Source organism: Cebidichthys violaceus, unplaced genomic scaffold (genome assembly GCF_023349555.1).
Source record: "Cebidichthys violaceus isolate CVI_PGR_0920_01 unplaced genomic scaffold, fCebVio1.0.p SCAF_46, whole genome shotgun sequence".
NCBI lineage: Eukaryota > Metazoa > Chordata > Actinopteri > Perciformes > Stichaeidae > Cebidichthys > Cebidichthys violaceus.
Genome location: NW_027176661.1, coordinates 1,517,231 through 1,541,586, shown reverse-complemented (window position 1 = coordinate 1,541,586; position 24,356 = coordinate 1,517,231). Strand labels below are relative to the sequence as shown.

Genomic DNA, 24,356 nt, shown 5'->3' with positions numbered 1-24,356 from the left:
GGTCACTAAAAGGTTTGATCTTTGCTGAGGTGTTTCTGAGGTGCTTCTTCTCACTCCAGGACTTCCTGCAAAAAGCATGAGCACAGGGTGACACTTTTGGAAAAGAAAAAGCAGACAAGCAAAATATGTCCTTCACCAAAAGTCAAATGAAAAACAGCTAATCAGGCCAGGACTTCTACTCTATTACCAATATCAAAAGTGTCATTGATATGAAGAAAAACTATACATAATCTCCTCATTCCACTATTTAATCTATTTAGTATACTGACTGATTTACTTCAATGCGACGATGTCAGTGAAATTGACATCACTTGAACCTAGAAAATAATTTTTTATTCTCAATTCAGCACAACTTATGTTTATGTTGCACTATTCGCATCATTGACCTTAGTAAACCAATACCACACTGTGTAAATACTACAAGTAAAAGTCTTGTATTCAAATTCAAATATTATTAGCAACAATATGTAAAGTATCCAAAGTAAAAATATTTGCAAAAGATGATCTCTGTCCTATTATTACATTAGGCTGTTACTACTACATCAGTGGCCATGCTTTCATCATGGAGAAAACTGATGCAACTTGCACAGTTAAGAAGTAAAGAAGATTCTCCTAAAACAAAAAACATCCAAGCAACTATCCAAAACTGAGGCTTAATAATGGAGACATTTTCCATTTAAAAGTAATTATGTGAGAAGATAGGTTTAAGATGAGGTAACAACTCAAAAGCATAATAGTGTAAATCAAGTGTTAACATCAAATACATTCAAACAAATACTTATTTTGACCCACAGGATGAAGGGTTTAATGTGCATTCTGCATGAATGGGGCTTTAAAATGTATCTGCTCTTTGCCACAGAATGTCAGATGTGCAGTGAATGGCAGGTTTCCCTTAATCTGGCCTAATATTTGTGCGACGTTGCTCAATAATACGTGGTCCTATTCCTCTATGGCTCTTGGTTTGTAAGTCACATCTGAGAAAAACGTGATATATGTACAGGTCAAGAACTGTTCTATAGAACAGTGTTTCTGTTGAAAGCCCTGACACATTTCGATGGGTCCCTACTGGCTTTTCATTCTCGACAAGGACAGAAATCAGGGGCAATGTATCAACTGAGTGCATCTCCTGCTTTCTGGGATGAATATATCAGCTCTGACCAGACAGTCCCTGACATTTAGTGATCTGTGATGATCACCATAAACCTTACATTATCAAATGTCAGACTGAAGTACTTGCCAGAGTTTGCAACTGATCTGATGAACATCATGGTTCAAAGAATAAATACTGCAGGCCCCGTCCCCAATGTTCACCCTGAGCCTTAAAACACTGAAGCCTCACAGACTTTAATTTACATTTACTGCGTGCTGGGCGAGAATGTGTGAGTGCAGAAAGGCACAAGGGCTCAAAATGCTTCAATGGGACAGCTGCCCCCTTATATTTTAATAAGGTATAGGGGAGCTTCATAGACACATATAGAATATTATTTTTGGAATAAAGGGTAACAGATCACGTCCCAGCGGTGAGTTTCATGTGCAACAAAGCGTGTACTCTGGCCGACCTCTGCGCTGATTTCAGAGGATGATACAAACTAAGGTGTCACCTTCAGTATAACTACATTCTCCAGGTAGCAAATTAGCTACGGGGGGGGGGGGGGCTTTGTGAACCTATTTTGAACAAGACAAAGAGCCCACAGCCTTGCTAGCAGCTATGTTTTACAGGCATAGTGCTGCTTTAAGCTAATGCTAATGCTGGCAACAAGCTCACAGGGGCAATGCTAACAAGCTTCACCATCTTAGTGTGGCCTGTTGGCATGCTAACATTCGCTAATCAGCAAAGGACACTAAGGTTAAGTCATTAGACTTGATCCTCTAGGGAATATCTATATATAAAGTTTAATGGCGATCCATCCAGTGATTTTGACACATTGCATAGAGCTAATGTGTTTTTTCTACATATGTTTCTCTTTTAGATAACTTGATGATTTGCTGAGCCTAATTATAATCAACATTTACACTAATTCTGTTCAGTCCATGTTATTTGACTATTGTCTTGTAAATAGTATTGTTTTGAAGACATTTTAAAGATTAATGTGATAATGTCTCAGACAAAATAAGTTGCAGGTGAATTTCTAAACTCTAGTGTAGGAGCTAGAGTTTAGTCGGTAGCTTTGGACAAACCACAAACTCTCTCAGACTACCTCAGTGTAGAGCAGTGTTGGGAAGGCTTGATGCATGTGCCCTTATGTACGCTCATTGAAATCCTCTGATTATGCACCGGACTGTAATCATCCATCACCGAAGCTGTCTGTATATTCCGGCTCAGTGTTCACAGAACCTGTCTGCCTGGTCACAAACTCCACCTCTATGCATGTAATCCCACAGGGCCCATCATTCATTTCCTGTTTACTTGCACTCCTCTGTGGCCACTTCTCTTCACACTTGTTCATGAGAGAGGGGAAGATGGAGCGAGTCACAAAAGACTGGAAATCTATACACGCAGGCGGACACTGTGACACAGGTCACGTTGTGTCTTTAGCTCTTCACTAAAGAGATTCAGATTTCGATTATTGAAATCAGACAGGACACAGTCTGGCTATGATGACGGTACCGCGGCTGAAACTATATAAAATAAGTGCATGATGACACAGTGTGCCCAGTGGTGCATCCCGGTGATCTCAACAGCAGGGCCACCGGTGTCACCTGAAGACTGTGAGGCAGGTGCAGCCGGCCTGCTGATAATTTCTTTTTGGGTCATCAGTAATATTCTCTCAGTAAACTGCTGCATATTGTTTGCTGCTAGGTGGAATTAAGCTTTGTGTGATGGTGGGCTGCTGTGGGGGAGGAGGAGGAGGAGGAGGAGTGGGCATTATGTGTGATATGGGCCATTGACTGCTTTTCCATAGCTCAGGAACAATAATGAGATTTTTTTTTTCTTCAGAATATCAGTGCCGCCATTCAGCGCACTGATTGTGTTTATGAAATTGTGCATACATCTCACAATGCTGGAGCAGGGGAAGGGAAAGCTATTTTCAAAACATTAGCAAATTGTTTTCTGTTATTGTGCAGAGATTGATAAGAGTATGTGTTGTCTAAACAGACACACACACACACACACACACACACACACACACACACACACACACACAGGGGAGAAAAAAAAATCATAAAAAAGCAAAAGCTTGCCGCTATGACTTAGACGTATCTACAGTATTGCTATTCCTATCCACAAAGAAGAGAAAAAATATCATTTTAAAAACTATAAACTGTGTCACCGTCCCTTCATACTGACATTAAGCTGTAACTACAGTGAATCCAATTGTTTCTTTGCAATATTTTGACGCATTACTGCTGAAAAAAAATTATCTTTTGAGGGTAGTGCAATGTAATTTACTATTATGCAGTTTATGGCTGCAGTTTTTACACCATACATGTGTATGTATCATGCATGTGATGTATTGCTGCATTGCTGTGCTGCTTATCAATGAACCTGATGAGATATAATAATGACCTTGAGCTCAACCTTGCTTTTGAAATGTCTGGCGTAATATCTCACCAGCAGATATTGTGTAAAATGACTTAAGATTTCATACAAATCCCCTTTTACCTGATATAAAAACCCTCTGTATGTACAGTACGTGTTAACCGATGGAAACACTGTTCGTACGTGGTAGGCTACAGCTCTCACTGGTGTTTGCACTGACTCTAGAGGCAGGGAAACTGATTTTCTGGGCTTAAGCAGGGTAATGTTTGTATCATAAGATAAATGATGACACCTTATCACAACTGGATTACACAGCGCTTTGACAAGGCTCTTACCTGACATCAGAGGTGTCAAACTAAATATTTAGTCCATTTTCTTAACGTGGACCCACAAACGCAGTATGGAAGCTGTTGAATTCATCTTCTCAAACAACACTGCAAATAATACTGTATTTTTCTTTTGGGGGGGGCTTATTAATGAATTGCCGGCCTTTCTTTTTAGTGGAGATCTGTGCCATTCAGACAAGGAAGCAAGTGTATTGTGGATGTTTTATAATGGGAACCATTTTGACGTGTTATGCCAGAATGTGTTAGTGACACATGCTCTTATCTGTTCTACTGAAACAATATTAGATTTAGCACGCCTCTTGACCTGTTGGCAATAAGCAGAGTATTTCCACCTACACACTCATCTCTCATTAATGTAATTGCTGTCATACTAGTTTATGGGATGCCACAGCACAGGGAGGACTAGAAAAGTCACTCTGCTTTAAGGTGCATCTTTTTTTTCAAAACAAGCTTTATAAGGAATTTGCAGCACTCACCCAAGTAGTCATTAATCCATCGGCAATGATCCCATCAACACCATCACAGCAGGCCCCCCCCCCCCTCCTTGGCATTCACTTTGTATTTTTTCTCTGTCCTCCAGTAATAATTGACACTCTTACCTGCTCCTACAGTCTGTTGCTCACTAGTTTGCTCTAAGGCAGCTATTGATTCTGGAGCATCGGATCCATGAAGACAATGATGATGAACAATGAACAGACAGCTGCATCCTCTGTGATGTGGGCCAAAACCGATGGCTTTTGTGAGCAGCATGTAATGTCTCATCTGGTGGATAATATGAGAGAAAAGAGGGACACAATTGGTGAATTTTCTGAGTCAGTTAGTTCGAGTTCTCCTCTGCTTCTCGTGCTGGTGGCTGCATACAGCTCACAAGTCTAAACGTTAAGGCCACTCAGTGTATCTCTCTTAAGGAAGTGAGTCGCCGGTGAGCATCCGACTCTGCACTGTATTTTAAATCCCATTACCATGATAAACATTATACTAAACTTGTGACAACATATAGAATAAACTAAATGTTCAATAAGTAGAAAAAACAATGTCTACATGTTTATGATCAATATTTGTCTTTGTTAAACATTCACCACGTGGAATTTTGCGAATCTTAAAACCTCACATTAAGTCATATTCAGCATAATTTATATTGAGAGAATAATGAAACACATCAAAGTAATGGGATTACAGTTATCTCATTCCTTGGAGTTATTCTAAAATATGTAGATACTGGTCATTTAAATCTAATTTTAATTTAGTAACGTCATCAACAGCTAATTCATTTGAGCTACAATATATCAATAGGCTACAATACGATATAAATGTCATGTTTAAGCTTTTCATGATATAATACACAATTTGAGTTATCTATTGGATTGTGTTACCATGTTAAGGATTATCTTAATGTGTTAGTCAGATTGATAGACTACTCTTAGATAAGGAAAAGGTTATGTGAGCTCAAGGACAATTTCTGTGAGGATTAGGACACAATAAAACTCATTCTTCTGAGAAACTCAATAGTCTCGCACAGTACGCTCCTGTTTGTCCCTTATCTCCACATTTTCAAAAACAATCCAGGGACCAGTTTCACATATGAAGCTGTCCACGTTCTTTGCTGCAGACTATTTGCCATTCCCAGAAGGTCATTTGGTTAATGCACATTTGGGTTTTCATGGACTCTTAACTAGTTTTTAATCAGCAATTATTAGTGAATTGGAAGGCTGTGCAGGCGCATGACTCTCTGCTGGCGGGAGAGTGCCCATCAATGTCACGTCAATTTCCATGCCAAAGGCTACATTAGGCCTGGAGTCTGGGAGGAAACAGCCACCTGAGTGCCTCATCTCCCCATCCACAGCAGTCTTCCCATCAACTATTGACTCTATTACACAGCTCTGTCAAAAAAATGTTCCGCTTCAAAAGAGGAGCAACCATTACATGGCTGTGCTGGGAGATAATTTAGCGATGCACATAAAATTAAGTGCATAACCATTGAACATTGCTCATTATTGCACTTGGATTCCTACAATACCAGGCTTCTGCAAGGATGCTGGATGCTTCCCAACCTTTCGTTCATTTCCAAGGTATAAACATAGCTTGATTATTTAGGCTGATGTATTATATAAATACCTGTCATTTTCATCTATAGCTAACCTAACCGTAATTGGCAATTAAACATGCCGGCATCTCAGACTAGCTCTTAATTACTGTTAATAAATGCTGAGGGGCCCTAGGGTGTCCTCTCAGGCTGGAGGATTGGGGTTGTGAGTCTCCTGCAGCACCACATCATGACATGAATATGCATGGCAGACAGGTATTCTTCAGCTCTCTCCTCGGCTCCGCAGGCTGACGCACACGGAGGTGGCAGCAGACCGCCTCTTGAACTACCTCTTCTCCATTACACCTCCACTGCGGCCCGAGCGTTGTTACAGCATCCTCTTCGCAGTGGCATTCCTGCACACTGCACCTTGTTTGTGTTTGCCAGGAGCTGTCACATTCAGCCTGTTAGCACCGGCCCATGGGAAATTTACACAGAGCCTCTGGTATGAGGTGAGGCCATCAAATGAGCTGGTGACACGCTGCAAACATATTTGGCAAAGTTTGCGCATATGTGTGTCACTGTATGACGGGTAAAAAGTTGGGGAACACCCTGAATTATTTTTAGTGGGGCTTGAAAATGAACGTGAACGTAAAATATTTGGAAGTAAACATATAGTAAGTTGTATGAAAGGTCACTTAATTTAGGCAACTGTGCATTTGTGATCATTATAGTTTCTGATAGATAGAGATCATATGTAGGTGATTATATGATTTTCATAGTGTAGGCCCTGCTGCTCAAATATTACTTATGACATTTTAACTTTAAAGCAAACCTTGATTCCACAGATTATTAACAGCTTCCTTTTCTCTGCTGTGAGCTGACATTTAGCTCCCATAATGACTGCTGCTTGTCTTGCAGTGTTCCACCTAAGACCCGAATCCCTCTTTTTAAGGGCCGGTGAGTGTCGAGCTCCTTGATCGTAATGGCAATTTTAATTAGCACTTAATTAAAGGCAGGTGGGCTGCAAAGGTCAACCAGTTAGGCCTGCAAGTTAAAAACACAGACGAGCGTGAGCATCAACTGTTTGATGAATTTGTCTGCTAATTACAGTGACCAGGAATCTGGACCAGCTCCTTTCAGATCTGCTGTAGGTTAATGACAAAACAGCATATAATAAAGTCACAAAGCCACAGACATGTTTCAAGTGGGCTAACTGTTATTTTACATATATTTTGCTTGGGAATTAACAAAATAAACACATAATAAAACAAAACAATATTTCTTCTAATTTTAGTGTTTTGTATTTTTGTTCAAAGCAATTTCTAAATTTGGATTTCATCCAAAAATCTGGAAATACTGGACATGTATAACATTTGGCTGACTGTTGTTTTTACATGTGCTGTATTTCATCTGTTTATACATCATGGTCTGTCATGTATGCACATACCTTATGACTCCACACTGGTCTGTCAGAGAGAGCATAAAAATCAAAAGCAGCTTCTGTAAAAGTGAAACAATAGTCCAGACTGTCAGCGGGATTATCATTCTACTCATTACACAAACACAATGACTGCAGCAGCGTGATCTAAACTTCTCGTTTCTCGGCTCTGAAAAACAAGAGCTGGGAACAGTATTGATCTCAGTCAGAATTATAGATTGCCTTGTCTGAATGAGTGATGAAGCTGTCTGACTGTTGGTCTCACCTGACAAGCACCCACATTCAAAATCCTGATCCAAGAATTTCAATGCAGCAGTAACAGTATGTTTAACAATCGTAGTCTGTATCAAAATAAACATGGGACAAATATGTCTTCAGAATGCTGGAGAATACTCATTACATCATTATTTTTATACCTATGTCTATGGTTGCCAGTAGAAGACATACAGTATATATTAGTTACGTTAGTAAAAAATGCAACAATCAGTCAGAAACAAGCCTTCAAGAGCTGGTGTGATTTTAATCTTTTAGAAAAAAAAGGAATTATTTGGTTTAGATAGCAGAAATTATTTCTACCTTTTTGGTGGTTTATGCTTCTGCATGGTTCACGTCAGAAAATAAAAAAGATTTTTATTTCTGGCATCCGAAATGAAATTTTCCATGGCGAGTAAAAGCAGGACAAATTGCACAGAGATAAACGTATCAAAGACAACACTTAATACTTGATGTGTCCCTACTAATGTGAGGCTCTAAAAGGCCTGTCACGCAGCAGCCTCGTTTGCACATCTACTCATCACAGCCGTTGAATACGCTGAGCCTTTAGCTAATATTGATGCTCTCCGTGTGATACTGCTGATGTAAAATAAAGCACCGGTGGATGCTGTGCTTATTTCTCCTAAAAGCACTGCATCCTCCAAAATGCTGGAAGAGACCACTGAGGGGCAGCAGAATTACACGCCTGCACTTATTTGTTCACCGCTCCCCCCTCAAATGCACCACAGTGCTCAGACTCTATTAATCCTGCTGACTTGATGAGTGACCTGGAAGGATCCCGGTGCCGAGGTAGAATGAAAAATACTCCCGTTTGTATTAAACAGAAAGTACTCACAACAGTCTTGTCCATAAGTATCCAGTTATGGGATGTCAGCAGATGCTATACAGTATGTCTGTTTAAATTGATGGATCACCACCTCATTACATGTGACATTGAAATGTTGAGATCAGGTCATATATCATACTACGCAAATATATCACAAAAATTAAAAAAGCAATGAAACAGTGAAAACAAGTCATATAACAATTCAGTTTATTTTATTTATTTTCCAGACAAACACATCAATTTCTGGACCACAGTAGAGGATGGAAACCTTTCACAGACATTTTTTGTCAATATTATTATTTGAAAATACAAATATAAAATTAGACTTTCCACATTTGATATGTGAGAGACCCCCATCCATTATTATTATTGTCATTATTATCATTTTTTTAGTATATTTTTACAACAGGGCTTAAGCAAGCCATATGATAACCTGAAAGATGCTTTCAGATGTCAGTCAAGTCTGTCTGTCTCTCACCATAAAAAGTCGGTTAACATAAAAAAAAGGGGCAAGTGTTAGGAATGGGCAGACAGCAGTGAAGAGAGCTCTGTGCTCAGCCTGCAGAAACATGGGAGCACAACAGAGCCTCACACTGCCGTCCATGCAGTCTGAAGAGCTTCCAGGCTCCCCTCTAGGCCATGCGGTCTGCTCCAAACTCGACAACACGCCAGGGGTGAACTCTCGTGTTGGTGAACATAAGCTAATAATGAACCTGGGTGGAGCTGTGTGAAGAGTATTCTGTATACAGCTGAGGTCTCCAGTCTAACATTGTTCAAATGTGTGAAAATTGCAAATATATATTCATCTATACACATATACATTGCAATTGTATATATTCAGTATATAATGAGCATGGGTGAGATGGCGATGGTTTGGACTGAAGGGGGAACTCACCCTGAAACACGACAGTACAGTTGGATTTGCGTTATTTCTGTCACCTTGAAGGGTTCAGTCGAAATTTGTGAACACGGACAGATCGTTATGTCCCGACACTAGAAACGGCGGGGTTAGTGAGACTAACTTTGTGGCCACTGTGACAGTATCCAGTATCTCTCAGAGATAAGGGTACATTGTCTGGTTTTAAAACCATTAGCACCACTATGAATAAGCCGCTTTTGGGTATAAATGGTCAAGAACGTTCAATGGGCCTTCAAAGTCCGTTCAATTAATTGGAAACAGAGCAGAGCCTGAAACAGTCCTTGTCTGATGTCCCCGCTTTAGGGAGACAGTTGTTCTTATCCATGAAACAGATTCAAGAGGACAGAAATCTCACAAGTGCGTGTGTTTTCAGGGCGGGCTTCTCCCACAGCGGATGGGATAAATCGTTTGGCCATTGCCTAGCACTTGCCTCAAGATTCAAGTTTAAATGGATACGGTAGTACACTACAAATGTCAACACCTTCCAGGTTGACTTTTTTTCTTTTTTGATTATATTTTTTTCTTCTTAAATCAAGACCCCTCCCCTTTTCCCAAATGGATAAGCTAGCCTACTAAGATGTGTAACATTCATCAGCTGTAAACTGCTGTCAGTTTGAGATAAAATAAAATTACAGCAACAGAGCCATGCTACCTTAAAGTCCAAGCTACAGGATCACAAAACAATGGAAGAGTCCATTTTCTATATTGTGAGAGGGCGAACGAGCCATTTCAGTCAGAAAGGGTTCATTGTAGTCTGAGCCACCAGGTGCCGCAACAGTGAGAAAAGCTAAATCATGTATTTCATACTTGTTGCACATTTGTTTTTCAAATAAAATGGCAGCGAACTACAGCTCCTAATATCGGTTTGTAGGTGGTTTGAGTTATAGTTTATTCTTTGATAAAATAGGAACAATGCTGAACACGTTCTTTTACCCTGTCTAACTTTACTAGTACACATAAGGTGGTACTCTTATTCAAATTATTGTTGATTTTTTGACACGACAATGTGCAAATGAGGTGAACATAAGCAATAATACTTGAAACATGTTATTTCTTTGAATAGATATTATTTTAGTTTTTCAAATACTATATTTCCTCTGCACTGTCCAATGTGATCAATTACTTTTATCATTTTACAATAGAGTTGAATATGATTTGACATGTGGACATTGTATTTTGGGATCATTTCTCTTTGCCTATTTCTAAATGACACATTGTCCCGTATACTTGCTGGTTCATTGGAACAATTTGTCCTTTAGCATCACTATCAAAGCTGCCATTACTGTGCTTATCGTATGTAATTTGACAGTCTATACTGGATGAGAAAAAACAAATAGACACTAATGTTCTTTATTAATTTAACAGGATTCAATTTTAAGACCCCATGAGGTGAAATAATGAAATGTGAATAAACCTGAATTATGTTTCATTGAAATTATACTCAAAAAATAACTTGCAGTGTGCACACAGCTTGAGGCTTTATAATAGGTTTGTTTTTGCTTGAAACAGCTGTTTGTGGGAATCTAGCTGGTTTGAATTATGGACATCCTTCGACATGGTATTTTAAAGAAACTTAAACTGAGCATTTAAACTCAAGTCTAAATATAATCTTCTCTGCTGTCGGCAATGAATCACAGCTTTAGGGTGCTGGTCCAATGTCAGGACATGAATTCCCTGATTCACAGCCCGTCCTTTAACAGCTGCTAGTATTGCTTTGGAGACAGAAGTCTTCTGTTAAATGGAGTCTTTTGCAGTAAGTCTTTTTCATTGGTACAGTAACGCCTCTATAATGCCTACATGTGTGAATAACATTGATTGCCGATTAAAACAAAAGCTAGTTCCCAGAATGTAAGCTTTAAATGGTTAGACTTATTAATGAAAGTTTTGACAGAAATAAGAGGTCAAAAACAGTACTGTCTTAAAACGACTATTGGAATATGGAATATTTCCAAAGTGTACACATATTGAAAGATATAACGATATTTAAACAGAGCTATGACTGGTATTATGACTAGTGTGATAATCATTGGTATGTTTCTTTAAAAAATATGAAATACTTTTTACATAAAATCTTTGTCCATGATTATAACTTGTGTCCCTCTTAGAAAGTAATCAAAAATAACTGTTTTGCATATCTAGTGTTAGCATTTAAGGTAGTATGGCACACCCCTTTTAAAACATTCAAGGGTGGGGATCCAAATAATGCCTTGTGAACAATTCCATCTTACAGCAACTGTTTCTCTATTGTTCATCCATGAGAGCTTTGGTTAGGTGAAACCATGTGAGAGTGGCAAAACCGAACCAAAAATAAAACATACAGGGAATAAATTATTATGAACCTCTATCAAAATAATTAACTGCAAATCTCAGAATAACATGATCATTTAGAGAAAGGTCTATCTTGACTGGTCCTAAATCCACTATTCACTACAAGTATTATATTAATGAGTCCTATATAACATCTACTTTGTAATTACAGGAGATAGAAAAAGAGCGCGAGAGGGGAGAGGGATAAATATGAGAGAAAGGAGAGGTAGAGCAAGGGAGAACAACAAAGACCACTACACTGGTATCAAAGACAGCACTCTGTTTACAAGTTAACTGTGATTTCTTTACACACTAATGAAATACATGAATGATCAACGAAAGAAGTAGGATCTCTGAGGATGGGGAATGGAAAGAGAGAAAGCAATGGATGCACAGTACATTTTAATAGTATATTACAATTATTAATATATAAACCACAAAGTATCAATAAAACTCTGATTAAACTTGAAATCAGCAAAGAAGCATCTTTCTTTTTTTTTTATAGTTTTGTATTTCTTATTTTCTTTTACATTTGAACATTACAAGGTTGTTTTTTTTCTTTACTCTTTAAATTATTACTTGATCACACCTCCATATCATTTACTTTAGAAGTATCCAGCATATTTCTTTACCTGGTTGTTTTGAAATAAAAGAAATGAGACAAGAAGTGGGTCAAATGAAAAAAACGAGTACACCTGCTGCAGGTAAAGGAGTTCAGAAAACACACCATTCATTCCATTAATGACTTTTAAAAACCGGACGGGAGCATGTTATTATTAAATGTCTGTCATGAGTAAAATCATTAACCACACACACTGTGTAAAACCTGGTGCAGCGACAGAGAGTGAATAATTCAGTGTCATCTTTTAACCCTGTATAAATATCTTTAGATGAGACATGGGTCTAATATATAAAGAGATCCAAGTGTACACTGCAACATATCAGTTACTACTTCCCAAACTGTTAACTCTCCTCAAAACTCTGAAGTCGAGAATACATTAACCCCAAATCCTTCATACTATCCCAAAGCACAGGGCCGTTTTTTTAGAAAGCCGACATATACATGTGCAAATAGGAAAATGGCCTGTACTTTACTACTCACAGTGCAATGATTACTCGCTTTATTACCTTTCAGTGTTTTCCTTTGTTTTGCCACTAGAATAAATTAAAACCTGCCAATGATTCCGCAATAGAACTCACAAAGGCTGAGGTATGGTATCAAAATGTTTACTTTCCTAATTCATTCATAAAAGAACTGACTCAGAGAACAAGCGTTACATAAAGGCTCCAGCTCAGAGCCCAGATCTCGTGTTCCAAAAAAAACAAAAAACGAATCGGGAACAAGCAGGATGAAACAAACAATAACATACACCTAAGTTACTCTCAAGAGTATAAAAGTGTCAGGTCGCACAGAGCACTGTAAAATGCCTGCTTCAAGTTCTAATCTTCACATCTAAGTACAGTGTGCTTTGGATTAAATCATCTTTTTGTTTTCTTCTCTCTCTCCATCTCTTTGAAATGATACTGATACCTTAACAGTTAAACAAAAGATACCAATCAGGCTCTTTTTTTTTTTTTTTAATTTCTTAAAACTGTTGACTTAACTCACCGTTTGTAAATTTGCTGGTATGACACTTGTAAAATTATTCGGCTCCGGTATTTACAGAGAACGTGTGTTCTGTTTGTCTCTGGGGTCGTTTATACCGTCTTCCAGCAGAAAAAGTATAATAATAACTGTTTACATCTTTTTCTTCTATTCACACGCTATAACATGTTCTTTTGACACACCATCACAAAAATATGCTATTCTCTCACTGAGTTGGTTATATGCAGTGACTGGAATAATATGTACAGCTACATTTCTTTTTCTCAAGTTTGAATTCACAATGTAGTTATATGAAATTTGTTATAGCATATATATATATTTCTAAACAACAAAAACAACACTTATAAAAAAGGACCATAAAAATATTGGAGTCCTCTTTGTATTGCCCAAAAATAGGTAATTATGGTTAACAATGAGACATCACAAGAAATAAAACAGCTACTAAGATTTATTACTTAGATACCCTCTTTAAAGTTTCCTTAAAATGTAATTTTTTTTCCTTCCAATTCTCTCCACACTGAGCTTTTTTTTTTCCTTTTTTTTTCAGAAAGACCGAATAGAACATCCAATCATTGCTCCTTTACACTACAAAGATGAAGACATGACTTGCAGATATTCTTGGCTATGACCCCCGAACTTCAAACAAAATCCATTTCCACAAATATACTTTAAGATCAAATAAAATGACACAAAAATTAAGGTTAAAACTAAAATGACTCCCTAAAAACTAATCAAAACAAAAGCTAACAGAGGAAGGAAATTTGTGAATGAAATCGACGTGAAACATCATACCAAACCAGGTTGTAAAGTTATAGGAGGTTTGGATTATAGTACAGCAGTTGTTATTTTTCTGAGATGACTAACGTTTTTCTTTTCTTCTTCATATGGTTCCGACTTTTGTTCTTTTTGCCTAGGTGACGCTGTAGTGCTTGAAGTTGGATAGCATCACCTGCACACAAAGCCAATTAGAAACTTCGTCCTGTCTTTCCTGGGCCACCAGATATACTCTGCTGGGTGATAGAGAAAGAAAGAAAGGATGGCAACAGCATTAAAAAAACATTCACTTCATTCGCGTTAATCCTGACCACAGATACCTTCTGAGGCACAACAGCATAAAACAAATGTGACAGCAATTATTGTAAATAGCAGTGGGTTAAAAGTTGCTGCAGGAGTTACATAATTACAGACTATACTTCTTGTTAACTTAGCAATCAGGTTCACACGCGTGCCGCTACTGTCGAGTGTTCAAATAGCGGTAATGCTTAGCTGGGTTGATTGCTTAAAGGGAATTAACCCATTAAACAGTCATTTAAACACACATGTGCACAAACGAGTTCAACACACACCACACATCCTATCTACCAAAAGTAGCTGGAAGCGGACAAAAAGCTCAAGACATGTTGAGTGGGTTATATAGAGAGTGGTTCTACCTTACATATGAGAGACAATGTTAATAGAGATGAATTACAGTGACAAAATAAACATGATGAAACTGAAATATTCGGTTCCTCGTAGACATTAACTGCTTGTTTAATATTTAATGATTCAAGGCAATTGGCTTGTTGGTAAGAGGTTTTGGATTTATTTTAGTCGTAGCGGTGAAGTAGTGTGGCGCGAGTTCTGTTCTCAGAAAATATGTGTAAGTGTGTGTAGTGTTAATAAGAAAAAAGGAAGAAAAACTGGTAGCATGTGTGTGTGTGTGTGTGACTGAAGTATGAACTTCTTCCGCAGCAAGTCACACAAACAATGATTGAATTTGTTTAAATCAATGATAATCGTTTCTACTGCCATCGTACAGACCACCTCGCCACAGCAGAGGCCTCCAGATTTATGAAGACGTAAACCTTCCGTCACACTCACACTTCACTACCAGCTCTGTCACTGTGAGGGAAGGCGAATAAACAGAGAATGATGTGATGAACATGTATTAGAATAGAAATGCACAGTAAGTAAAATGCAATACCTCTGATGAGATGGCAACCGGCCACCTGTTCAATGGTATCCATTTGTAAAAGCTGTCGCAATCAACGGGCCCTAAAAGTGTACAGTTAGTGCTTTTGTCAGTATGCATTTCAAGGAGAGAAAAAGTGAGTATCATATCATGAATGTGAACGTTTTGATTCAGTTTGATCATGTTCAGTAGCAGAGCAGGAGACTTTTGTCATATACAGTCTGTTATACAAGTTCATTGTGTAGTCCTGTAATGGAGAAAACAGGGCATGCTGCAAAATTACTACAGGAAGTAGGACTCATTTAATGGTCAAAATAAGTGGAAAATAGTTAGAAATTCCATATGAAGTAAATGATCCCATACTGTGTTAACTATTTTAACTTCAGTTGGTAGCACTTTCTATGTCTATAATCTATTGTAAACATACATATAATGCATCGTAATCTGCTTATAGCATATGATCATAGTTATAAGCACCACTTAGAGAAACTAATAATTGCATTATAATACAGTGACCATAATGCATAATTAAAAATATAATGTATTTCAACTATTAATTAATTACAACTAGGAATTACATTACAATTCTTGCCTCATATGTCATGAAACATGCTTATAATGAGGTATTATTCTTATAAGGCCTTATGAGTGCTCATAACTATAATCATATAATGCTATAAACAGATTATAAAGCAGTATAAGTATGTTGATAACACAGCATAGACACGGGCATCATTGAAAGTGTTTCCCTTCATTTTATTTTCTATGTCAGGTGACAATCAGTGAAAAATTGTGTAAACAAAAAATATGTCAAGGAGACAATAAAACACACACAATCCCCACTCATGCCAACATACACAGTTGATTAGAGCTGAAAGCATGCAGAGAAAAGGATCATGAAGAGCGCTCAGTAACATCAGTGTGTTTTGGAGTATTGAATGGTCTTCATTATGAAGCTCAGTTATCACGACTGACAGGTCTGCACAAATCCTTGGATTGAAAAGAGATGCACTTTCAACAGCGATTATCTGTCTTTATCACTTCAATCAACTAATTGCACTCTAATTGTCTTGCATAAAAAAAAACAGTTAAGTTCATTACTGCTCCTTCACAGTGGCTGTTTTGATATTGGCTAAAGGGATTAATAAAATCACTGGAGCGTAGGACCGAAGCGACAAATCAGTGACTCTGAAGTCATCCATGGGGTTGTGACATACAATGATCCGACATGTATTCAGTTCAACAACATCCTCAGTCATAAAAATGAAATATAAAGCACATTTTAGTTCTGAATCATTTCCCATTTTAATGTTCTGAATAGAGAGATCATCTCGCCGAGAGCAGAGAGTCACAGGGCTGCTGCATCACCTCTCTGCTTTATTGCACTCTGTTTGATTCACTGGGTAATTCTCAAGTGGCGATTTAGTATTTAATATCACAGGCACAATTTGACATTCTGCAAGGGAGTCACAAAACCTGGCCTTTGTTTTTTAATATAAATCAGATTTTTAAACTGTTTTATGGTAAATGTGACAACAAAAAAAACAGTAAAATATATTTTTTTCAGAATCGATCATATTTGTTGCAATCAAAGACTTGTTTTTTACATTCTGTAACACAGCATGGTTACAAATGGTTACAATTAATGGAAAGAAATGGCCTCATTTCCATCTGTGGACTATCTGCTGGCAAATCTGCTTTGAAAACGAGCCAGCGCGGTCTTTCATAACAAATATTTTGCTTCCTACACAGAGACCAACAGATTATCGCAGATAGCCAGTGGACCTAAAACAATTAATAAGAGAGGCTTTGCTTAGGAAGCGAAACGGCAATACAATGCATTTTTCTGTTAAGCTCTGTTTTCGTTTGGACATCATCAATCCATTACACATATTTATCAAACTTAAAATGAGCTATTTTATCTTCTCATGAGCTATTTTGCCCATTTGGTCCCAGTGGCACTTTTCCATACCCATAACCTGACTGCTTCTCACATTCACTTCATCCTCGCTAAGCCGTTAGAATTAGTCCCATTGATTCGATGTACCGCACACTCTGATGAGTCTCCTGTGCTATTCCTCACAACAGAGATGCACAAAATGTAGCAGCCAAAAGCACAATGTGTGATTCCACAAAGTCACAACTTACCAGAAAAGCACCACCATGAAATACCATGGCCAGACAAAACAATAAAGATGCTTTAAACTGAACTTATAACACTACAATAAGAGCAAGAAACCCCACAAATGTCGTTGTGGTTACTGTAAAAGAAAAAATTCAAATTAATGACACAAAAATTTAGAGCGTCTTCACCCTGTAGTCTTGCAGTGCTTGCTTGCAGTACTAATGGGCCTGTTGTGATTCCACCTCAGTTAAGCCATGCATTAATTAACTTCTTACAGAAAAGCAGGTGTTATTTTCATAACCTTTCCTGTGTCACTCAGTTCAGTCATGTAAAACAGTACAAACATGGCCCAGCAAGGCTGACAGCGAGTCGAAGAACGTAGCCCTGCTGCACCTTGCTAGGGGCCATAAAATTCTGATGGCAACATTTGAGATTAATTATTCAGTGAGGTCCAGGGTAGACCGACACACAGGCAAAGTAAACAAAGCGCTGATCGAGTCTTCTGTCGGGGAGTTTGAACATTGTCCCTTTGTTTGAAAACAAGGTCCTGAACATAAGATGAAGAGCTACTAGCTAATTAAGACTAAATTTAATTTGGCTGGATTTGAACGGTAACATTTGAATGTCTAGGTTATACAGTATGAAGCCTTTGCCTGTTTTTCGACGGCTAATTTAGCAACACTGAAACATTCATAACATAACAAGATTATGTCCCACTTATGAATCACTGATGGATTACAACCGTGATCCGTTTTAAGTGGTCGAGCGCACAGTAACTAAAGGAAGTACACAAAATAACACTGGATAAGGGTCTATGACGGTGACACTGAGATAGGATGGAAGATATCAAATACGTTCTTAATAATTGACAAATACTGTACTTTAACATTACATAATGTCCTTATTGCTGCGTACTTTATAATGTGTTACAGGACACGTATTAAATATTTATATACCGCATATAAATAAGGTCGCTTCTTTATTTCAGCTTGGTTGAAGTTACTCCTCTGCCATTTTTATTGGCTTTAAGTTGATCTCTTTAAGACTTTGGGGTTATAATAAAAGAGAACCTCATTTTGTAAAAGATGTTTATTACGCGCCACTATCTTGCCAGACCATGTCTTCATCGTCACTGGGGCCTTGCAAGCATTTTTTGTAGTGGCTTCTCTTTGATTGCAGCCACAGCAAGAGGCAGGATTATTAACGGGTTGCTGCACATCAACTGAACTGACACACTCGGGACAAGACAGACATCGGAGCACATTCACATAGCCACACTGAGAACACCTCCACTAGCCCTGCAGGTCTTACATTTATGGGATGACATGGCAATTGGCAGCTTACTGCTCAGCAGGAGAAAAAGCGTGCAACAACACCTGGCTGAGAAGCTACACCTGGACAAGGACGCTGGGAGAGAAGCGACCTGCTGGAAGCATTGTCCTAGTGACGGAGCAAGCTCAAGCTCTGGTACAGATGGGTTTCTAAAAATAAAGGAAATTTGTTCTGGGAAGGTGACACAAAGTCTAGAATGAGGTGATTCGGGCAACAGCTAAGGGGAACAAACATTTGCATTTGACACAGATAACTTTGAGAGCTGAGACGGGGTTTACCCAGATGTACAAAATGCTTATGGGACCTCTGAACTCGATGACCGTGGACAGCTCGCTGCACAGAAATAACTCTTAGAATCCACTGAATGGTTGCTCTGGGCTTATCTGGATTTGGGATGTTTGCTTAGAGGCAGGTGGTGGTTATTTTTGATCAAGTCAGTGGAAGAGTATTAAGTCCTTTAACAATAAGAAAGCTCTACTCCTTATAATAAAAGTCTAATGTTACAGAACATCTCAATCACAGGCAGCATGCATCGGTTTAGTGTCTTATTTTAGTGGCGGTATTCGGACACAGGGGAGGCAACTGAGCTCAAGGTGCGGCCAGACACGACAGGCAGTCTGCATCCGAGTACTCACTGTGATGCTGGGGCCAAACCCAGAGCCAGGCTGAGGGCTAGCAGCACTGATGTAGTTGCCCACAGCTGAATCCTGGCTGCTAGGTCCGTACAGGTCAGCCACAGGCCCTGGACTGTTAGCACCAGGGAAACCTCCGGGCCTTGACGGGTTGGCGCCTGCACACAAACACAGCGGGGAGCAGAGCAGCTCAGAAACACCCAACAGCCATCAGTACGACTCTTACTTGCTATGACTCAAAGGGAAACGTTTAAATCAAAAGAACACACTACTGGATTCATGTTTGTCTCCAAGGACTTGATCATAGTTCACAGTAAAAATACTCACTGATAATAAAGTTTTTCAATTTAATTTGATATCAAACGACAAAAAAGGTGCAGGATTTAGATTTAACATGATTTTAAAGAGCCAGAATTAGGGGTGAATCCAGTATGATATTCTGAATATAATCTACATGCTGTGTGTGTTATGCATAGGAGTAACATTCACTTTGTATAGTCATGCACAACACAAAACAAGCACACTGCTAGAAATACTTCCACCATGCTAATAAACTAGTAAGGTTGCAGTGTCAATGTTGCCATGCATAATGTGAAGGAGTACTTGTAAAGCATCATTAGCTATTGAATAAGAAGAGTAACAAAGGATCGTTATATATTACCGATTTAAGATTTCACTTGAGAGTTTTGAACCCAGACATTTGAGATATACTACTTTATGCTTTCCTATATGATCTATGATTCATAGTTAACGGCAAGAAACTGCTAAAAATATTCTCCATTATTTCAGCTGTGTGCTTCAGCTTTTCCGTCTGCTGGTGTAACTTCAGGCATAAAGCAAAAAGAGGTATGTGAGACAAGAGAAAGGAGGCATAAAGGGGAAATATAAAAGCATGACCCGACTTCATGTGCAGGTCCAAACTCGGGGGGGATAAAAAAGAAATACTGTACATGACTTACCACCTTTGCCCTGTGAGTAAGAGCAACTCTGACTAATAAAATGTCTTTTGAAAATCCAGATGCCAACTAAAGGCCAATAACACTTGCAATGCAGGAAAAAAAAAAAAAACAGCAGTCGGGGAGAAAGAAAAACGCAGTGATCTCTTAACAGCAATCTCCTCTGCTGTCAGCTTCACATAACCCTCCGTCTCACCCTCATTCAAAGACAAGACTGTGAAAAAAAGAAAGAAACTGTATTAAAGAGAAAAATCTTCCGACCACAGCAAAATGCTCGATCTTGTGTATATATGAGCTCATGAGCCCTATGATGCATGAGAGGAAGGCCTTGTAGAACAAGTGAGAAAATACAGAGTGCAACTGCGGTACATCCAAAAGTGTCGACACGCACGGTATACAAACTGTATCATTGTCGCCGTGTTTAACATATCGCGACTCCATCTATCAAAGCTGTATTAGACACGCTAGGTCCAACAGAAGCACCTGAAAACATATCCGCACAAAGCACTCCAGAAAAATGAAGCCATCTCACTAAACACACATCTAGCAGGGTTGACGCTGCTGTTTAACTGTGAGGACTTTGCACAGTGAGCAGCTAGTGCTCTTATCTTGCCTGCACAGCCCCCCAGTAGGCTGGCTTATTATATAATTAAGAACTTTTTCAGTCAAAATGGCAATCCTCATTTTCTATGACTGGTGATTTTTTATTAAGAGTGTGGCTCACCCCTCTCCATGTGAAACTGTTTTTTATTTATTTATTTATTTTTAAAACGTTGAGGCAGTAATGGTTCTGGATTTGACTTTGGGAGCCAAACAATCTCAAGTGCAACGTGGGTCAGATTGTTGTAGTGTGTTAATATTCATATACTGTTTTACATAAGTAATGACATTGCTAAATCTTTATGCTTCAGTCCTTTGGTACTCGCAGAAACATCCGACCGTAAAGAGAAAATCATTTGACGCTAGGGGTGACTTCTGTGTGTGAAGCACTTTGAGAGAGAAAAAATGGAAAGACCTGAACGAATGAATGTCTGCTGTCTAACTCTATACAGGACACTGTGTGCTACGTTGCCAGTCTGTGGCTTCCAGGTTCTATTTGCTTCATTTTTACTCACTTAAATGTCGTGCTGACGTACAGACGTAGGCACTGTGCACAAGGGAAAAAGCATTTATCAAGGAGATATTTGTCTTCAACATGCATATATCCTGTTCTCCCTCTCAGGCCAGCAATCTGCGGGGCACAATCTCCACCTGTGGACTGAGCGCTTTGCGAGGAGCAGGGCGGCCCACCATAGCGTTTGCACAGTAATGGCATGATAAATGAAACACGGGTAATCTACGACCTGCGGCTGGTAATCATCATCACAAGGCACCGAATGGACACAAAAAAACAATTATACTTCCTGAAAACCATTCTCCTTATCTACTTAAAACAAACATCCAAAAAAAATCACAACCATTGTGATTCCATTTACTTTAATGTGCTCTCTGATTCTCATATCATTAGGGTCAAGGTTGGCTACAAATATAAACTCTATTTCACAGAAAACAGGCACAGAAATTGTGTTGACTCACTCAGGATTCGAACATGTCCTCTCAGGTAAGAAAAACCTAGGCTTTACTGACCAAGCAAAAACTCAAACAAAAAACAGCCAGTCCGGAGCGACTTACAGTAGCTGCTGCTAAAGAAGGGAGGGTTGATCTGTACCCTTACTACTCTCATGTCAACTGTAACGTGTATATCTGCAGTGATGTAAAGTAGTAGGGATCTTTCCCCTGCCATGCAGCTGTCTATGAAATCAAACACTTCACACTGTATGGTGAACTATGTCCGGAGCACTATCACACTTGCACGAGTGTTGTGACAATGACGCTAAAACAGCAGGCCAACAAGAAACCCTTCAGAACAATCACGTCTGTGCAGTTGTTTCTGTCTGTGGTTTTTGCCATTTGCTGTGCTGAGGTTCGTACGGATGGACAGACTGTAGGAAATGCCAACATCTGCCCGGGGCAGCTGGCCAACACTTTGACCATTAGGGTGGAGAGTTGGACCCAACGCTTACACGCTCACTTCATTAGTCCAAAAGGGTGTTTTTTTTAAATATTTTTGCTATTGTTTCGAAGTGGGGGAAGACAAGACTGACGGGTGCGGCAGGATTCATGCCCAGCGGGGAACGTGAGTCTCCAGAGACGGGGAACCTAACCGCTGTGTGTAGGTCAAAGCTGTCACCCACAGCAAGGCATCGCATGAAGGCACCACACTACACTTAGACCTGCTTACGACTACCTCAGATGAAATGAACATTGGTGGTACGTCATGTCAGTGCAAACATGAACATGAGCATATAATAAACATATAAATACTGTAGGATTAAAAAAAAATCTTGGAAGACGTCTGTCTGTTCTCAAAGACATAGCATGACTTCATAATATTTTTTACGCACTGCATGCAGGTGTTGAAATGTCAATGTGGAGTATATTTTACTTTAGAAAGCTACGATTACGTAAGGTAGATGAGAGAACATCAAAAAAAGCGCACAAGATGAAATTGTGCTTGTGTTGCAGAGTAATGGCTGTATTATGCAAAAATGTTGTCTTTTAAGTGTCTGACATCGTGCAGCATTTCCACTGATTTCCTAGTCAGACTCTCACACACTAATAACATGAGCAATCATTCCTACACTTAAAATACTGAAAGGGCTTGACTAAAAAAAAACTCTCACTCCCACACTTAACTCGTTCCTTCGCTGTTCAAAATTCACATAAACTTGAGCTGTGTTAGAGAGGCCGGTGTACTCTGCGACATCATCAGTAGTTATTTTGTTCACATGCAAATGAAGGAGTACATTCTGTATGTGTCTGCCCCTTATGTGCAAGCAGGGGCTGGAACATAACTTCACAAAGAAACAGAAAATCTACATTTCAAATTGAAACAAAGGAGGAAGAACATGCAATGCTACTTTGTCAGCAAGACCTGTTTATATAGGGTTTATTTTTAAGGGGGGGAGGGATTTTTTTTTTTTGGTTTCCTTAACAAAAGAAGAGAAAATCTATAAAAACAAAAAAAAGATTAGATCATCTGCATGGAATAATGTCATGAATCAAACTGAAAAGTCCAAAAAGTGGATGAGATAGATGCGCATATACAAACCTGGGTTCTTAAATTGATCCGGGCTGTGTAGGTGCTGGAGGGGGGAGTTGCAGGCGGAGGTGGCATGCTCACTGTGCAGCATCTGAGCCGCTTGGGGCCCCAGGGAGCCATAGTCAGCAAAGGAGCAGGGCCCCCCCCTCTGGTCACTGGGCGTAGAGTAAAACCCATAATCGGGGAGGCCTGGGAGATACAGTATAGGGTGGGGAGGGGGAGGGGAGGGGACTCCATCATTGTGGAAAACAACTCTTTCAATGTCAAAGTCAATGTCCAGATTGTTAAGCATAGCTTGGCGGTGCGCTACACCGTTTTTAGAATACATCCTTGAGTTTTCTCTGCTTTAAATGCCCCCCCATTCCCTCCCTCCCCAGCAGCTCCTACCATGTGGCCAGGCCCCCTTGGCATATGGTCCGTTTTTGATATGCTCAGCTCTATCATATACATTAGCTGTACAATTATGGATACATGCTATCTCTCCCTGAAATGACACACTTCAAACCTCCTCATTTACTCTAATACCTTTGACTTGATTCAAATGGACCAATAACAATACATACTAAACAAACAGTAAGGCCACAGCTTTGATATTTTGGCTTTTGCATAATTGACCTGTGCCCCGTATGTTTTCTTGCAATCGTGATCATCAAGGAGTGAGATAAAAACTGAAGAATCATTAAAACACAGGTCAATACATTTCTCATTTCAAAACCGACAATTTTTGGTCGACACACCTGAAGGAAGCTTTTGTCCTTTAAATGAAAAGAAACACTGTGTGAACCAGTCAATAATTCATTTAAAGCATTTTCTTTTTTTACCAATAGCAACAGATTGTTTTTATGTGAATGAGATATAGGCGTTCATGTTTATTGATGATTGTGAAATATCCTAAGTACCCCAAGCACGTCTCAGATTGTCTCTTTGACACAGATGGTGGATTATCAACAGTTTAGAAAATGTCTTTCAGCAATAAGTCGTGCTGGCGTTTATTG

At 39.0% G+C, this 24,356-nt stretch overlaps 1 protein-coding gene across 3 annotated transcripts in view; it reads right to left on the bottom strand.

Moving 5' to 3' along the window:
• Positions 1-8,581: 8,581 nt before the first annotated feature.
• The window catches only part of LOC137886860 (RNA-binding protein Musashi homolog 2-like), a 184,730-nt gene continuing 168,955 nt past the window's right edge, over positions 8,582-24,356 (bottom strand). For 2 of the 3 annotated variants that reach the window (XM_068729523.1, XM_068729522.1), the window contains 3 exons: positions 23,371-23,550; positions 19,267-19,421; positions 8,582-14,233 (listed from right to left, as the gene is read on the bottom strand). In XM_068729523.1, coding sequence (XP_068585624.1) covers positions 14,189-14,233; positions 19,267-19,421; positions 23,371-23,550 — 380 coding nt within the window. In that variant the 3' untranslated portion in view covers positions 8,582-14,188. Of the gene's footprint in view, positions 14,234-15,186; positions 15,258-19,266; positions 19,422-23,370; positions 23,551-24,356 lie in introns of all 3 variants that reach the window. The other variant, XM_068729521.1, reaches the window with a different exon arrangement.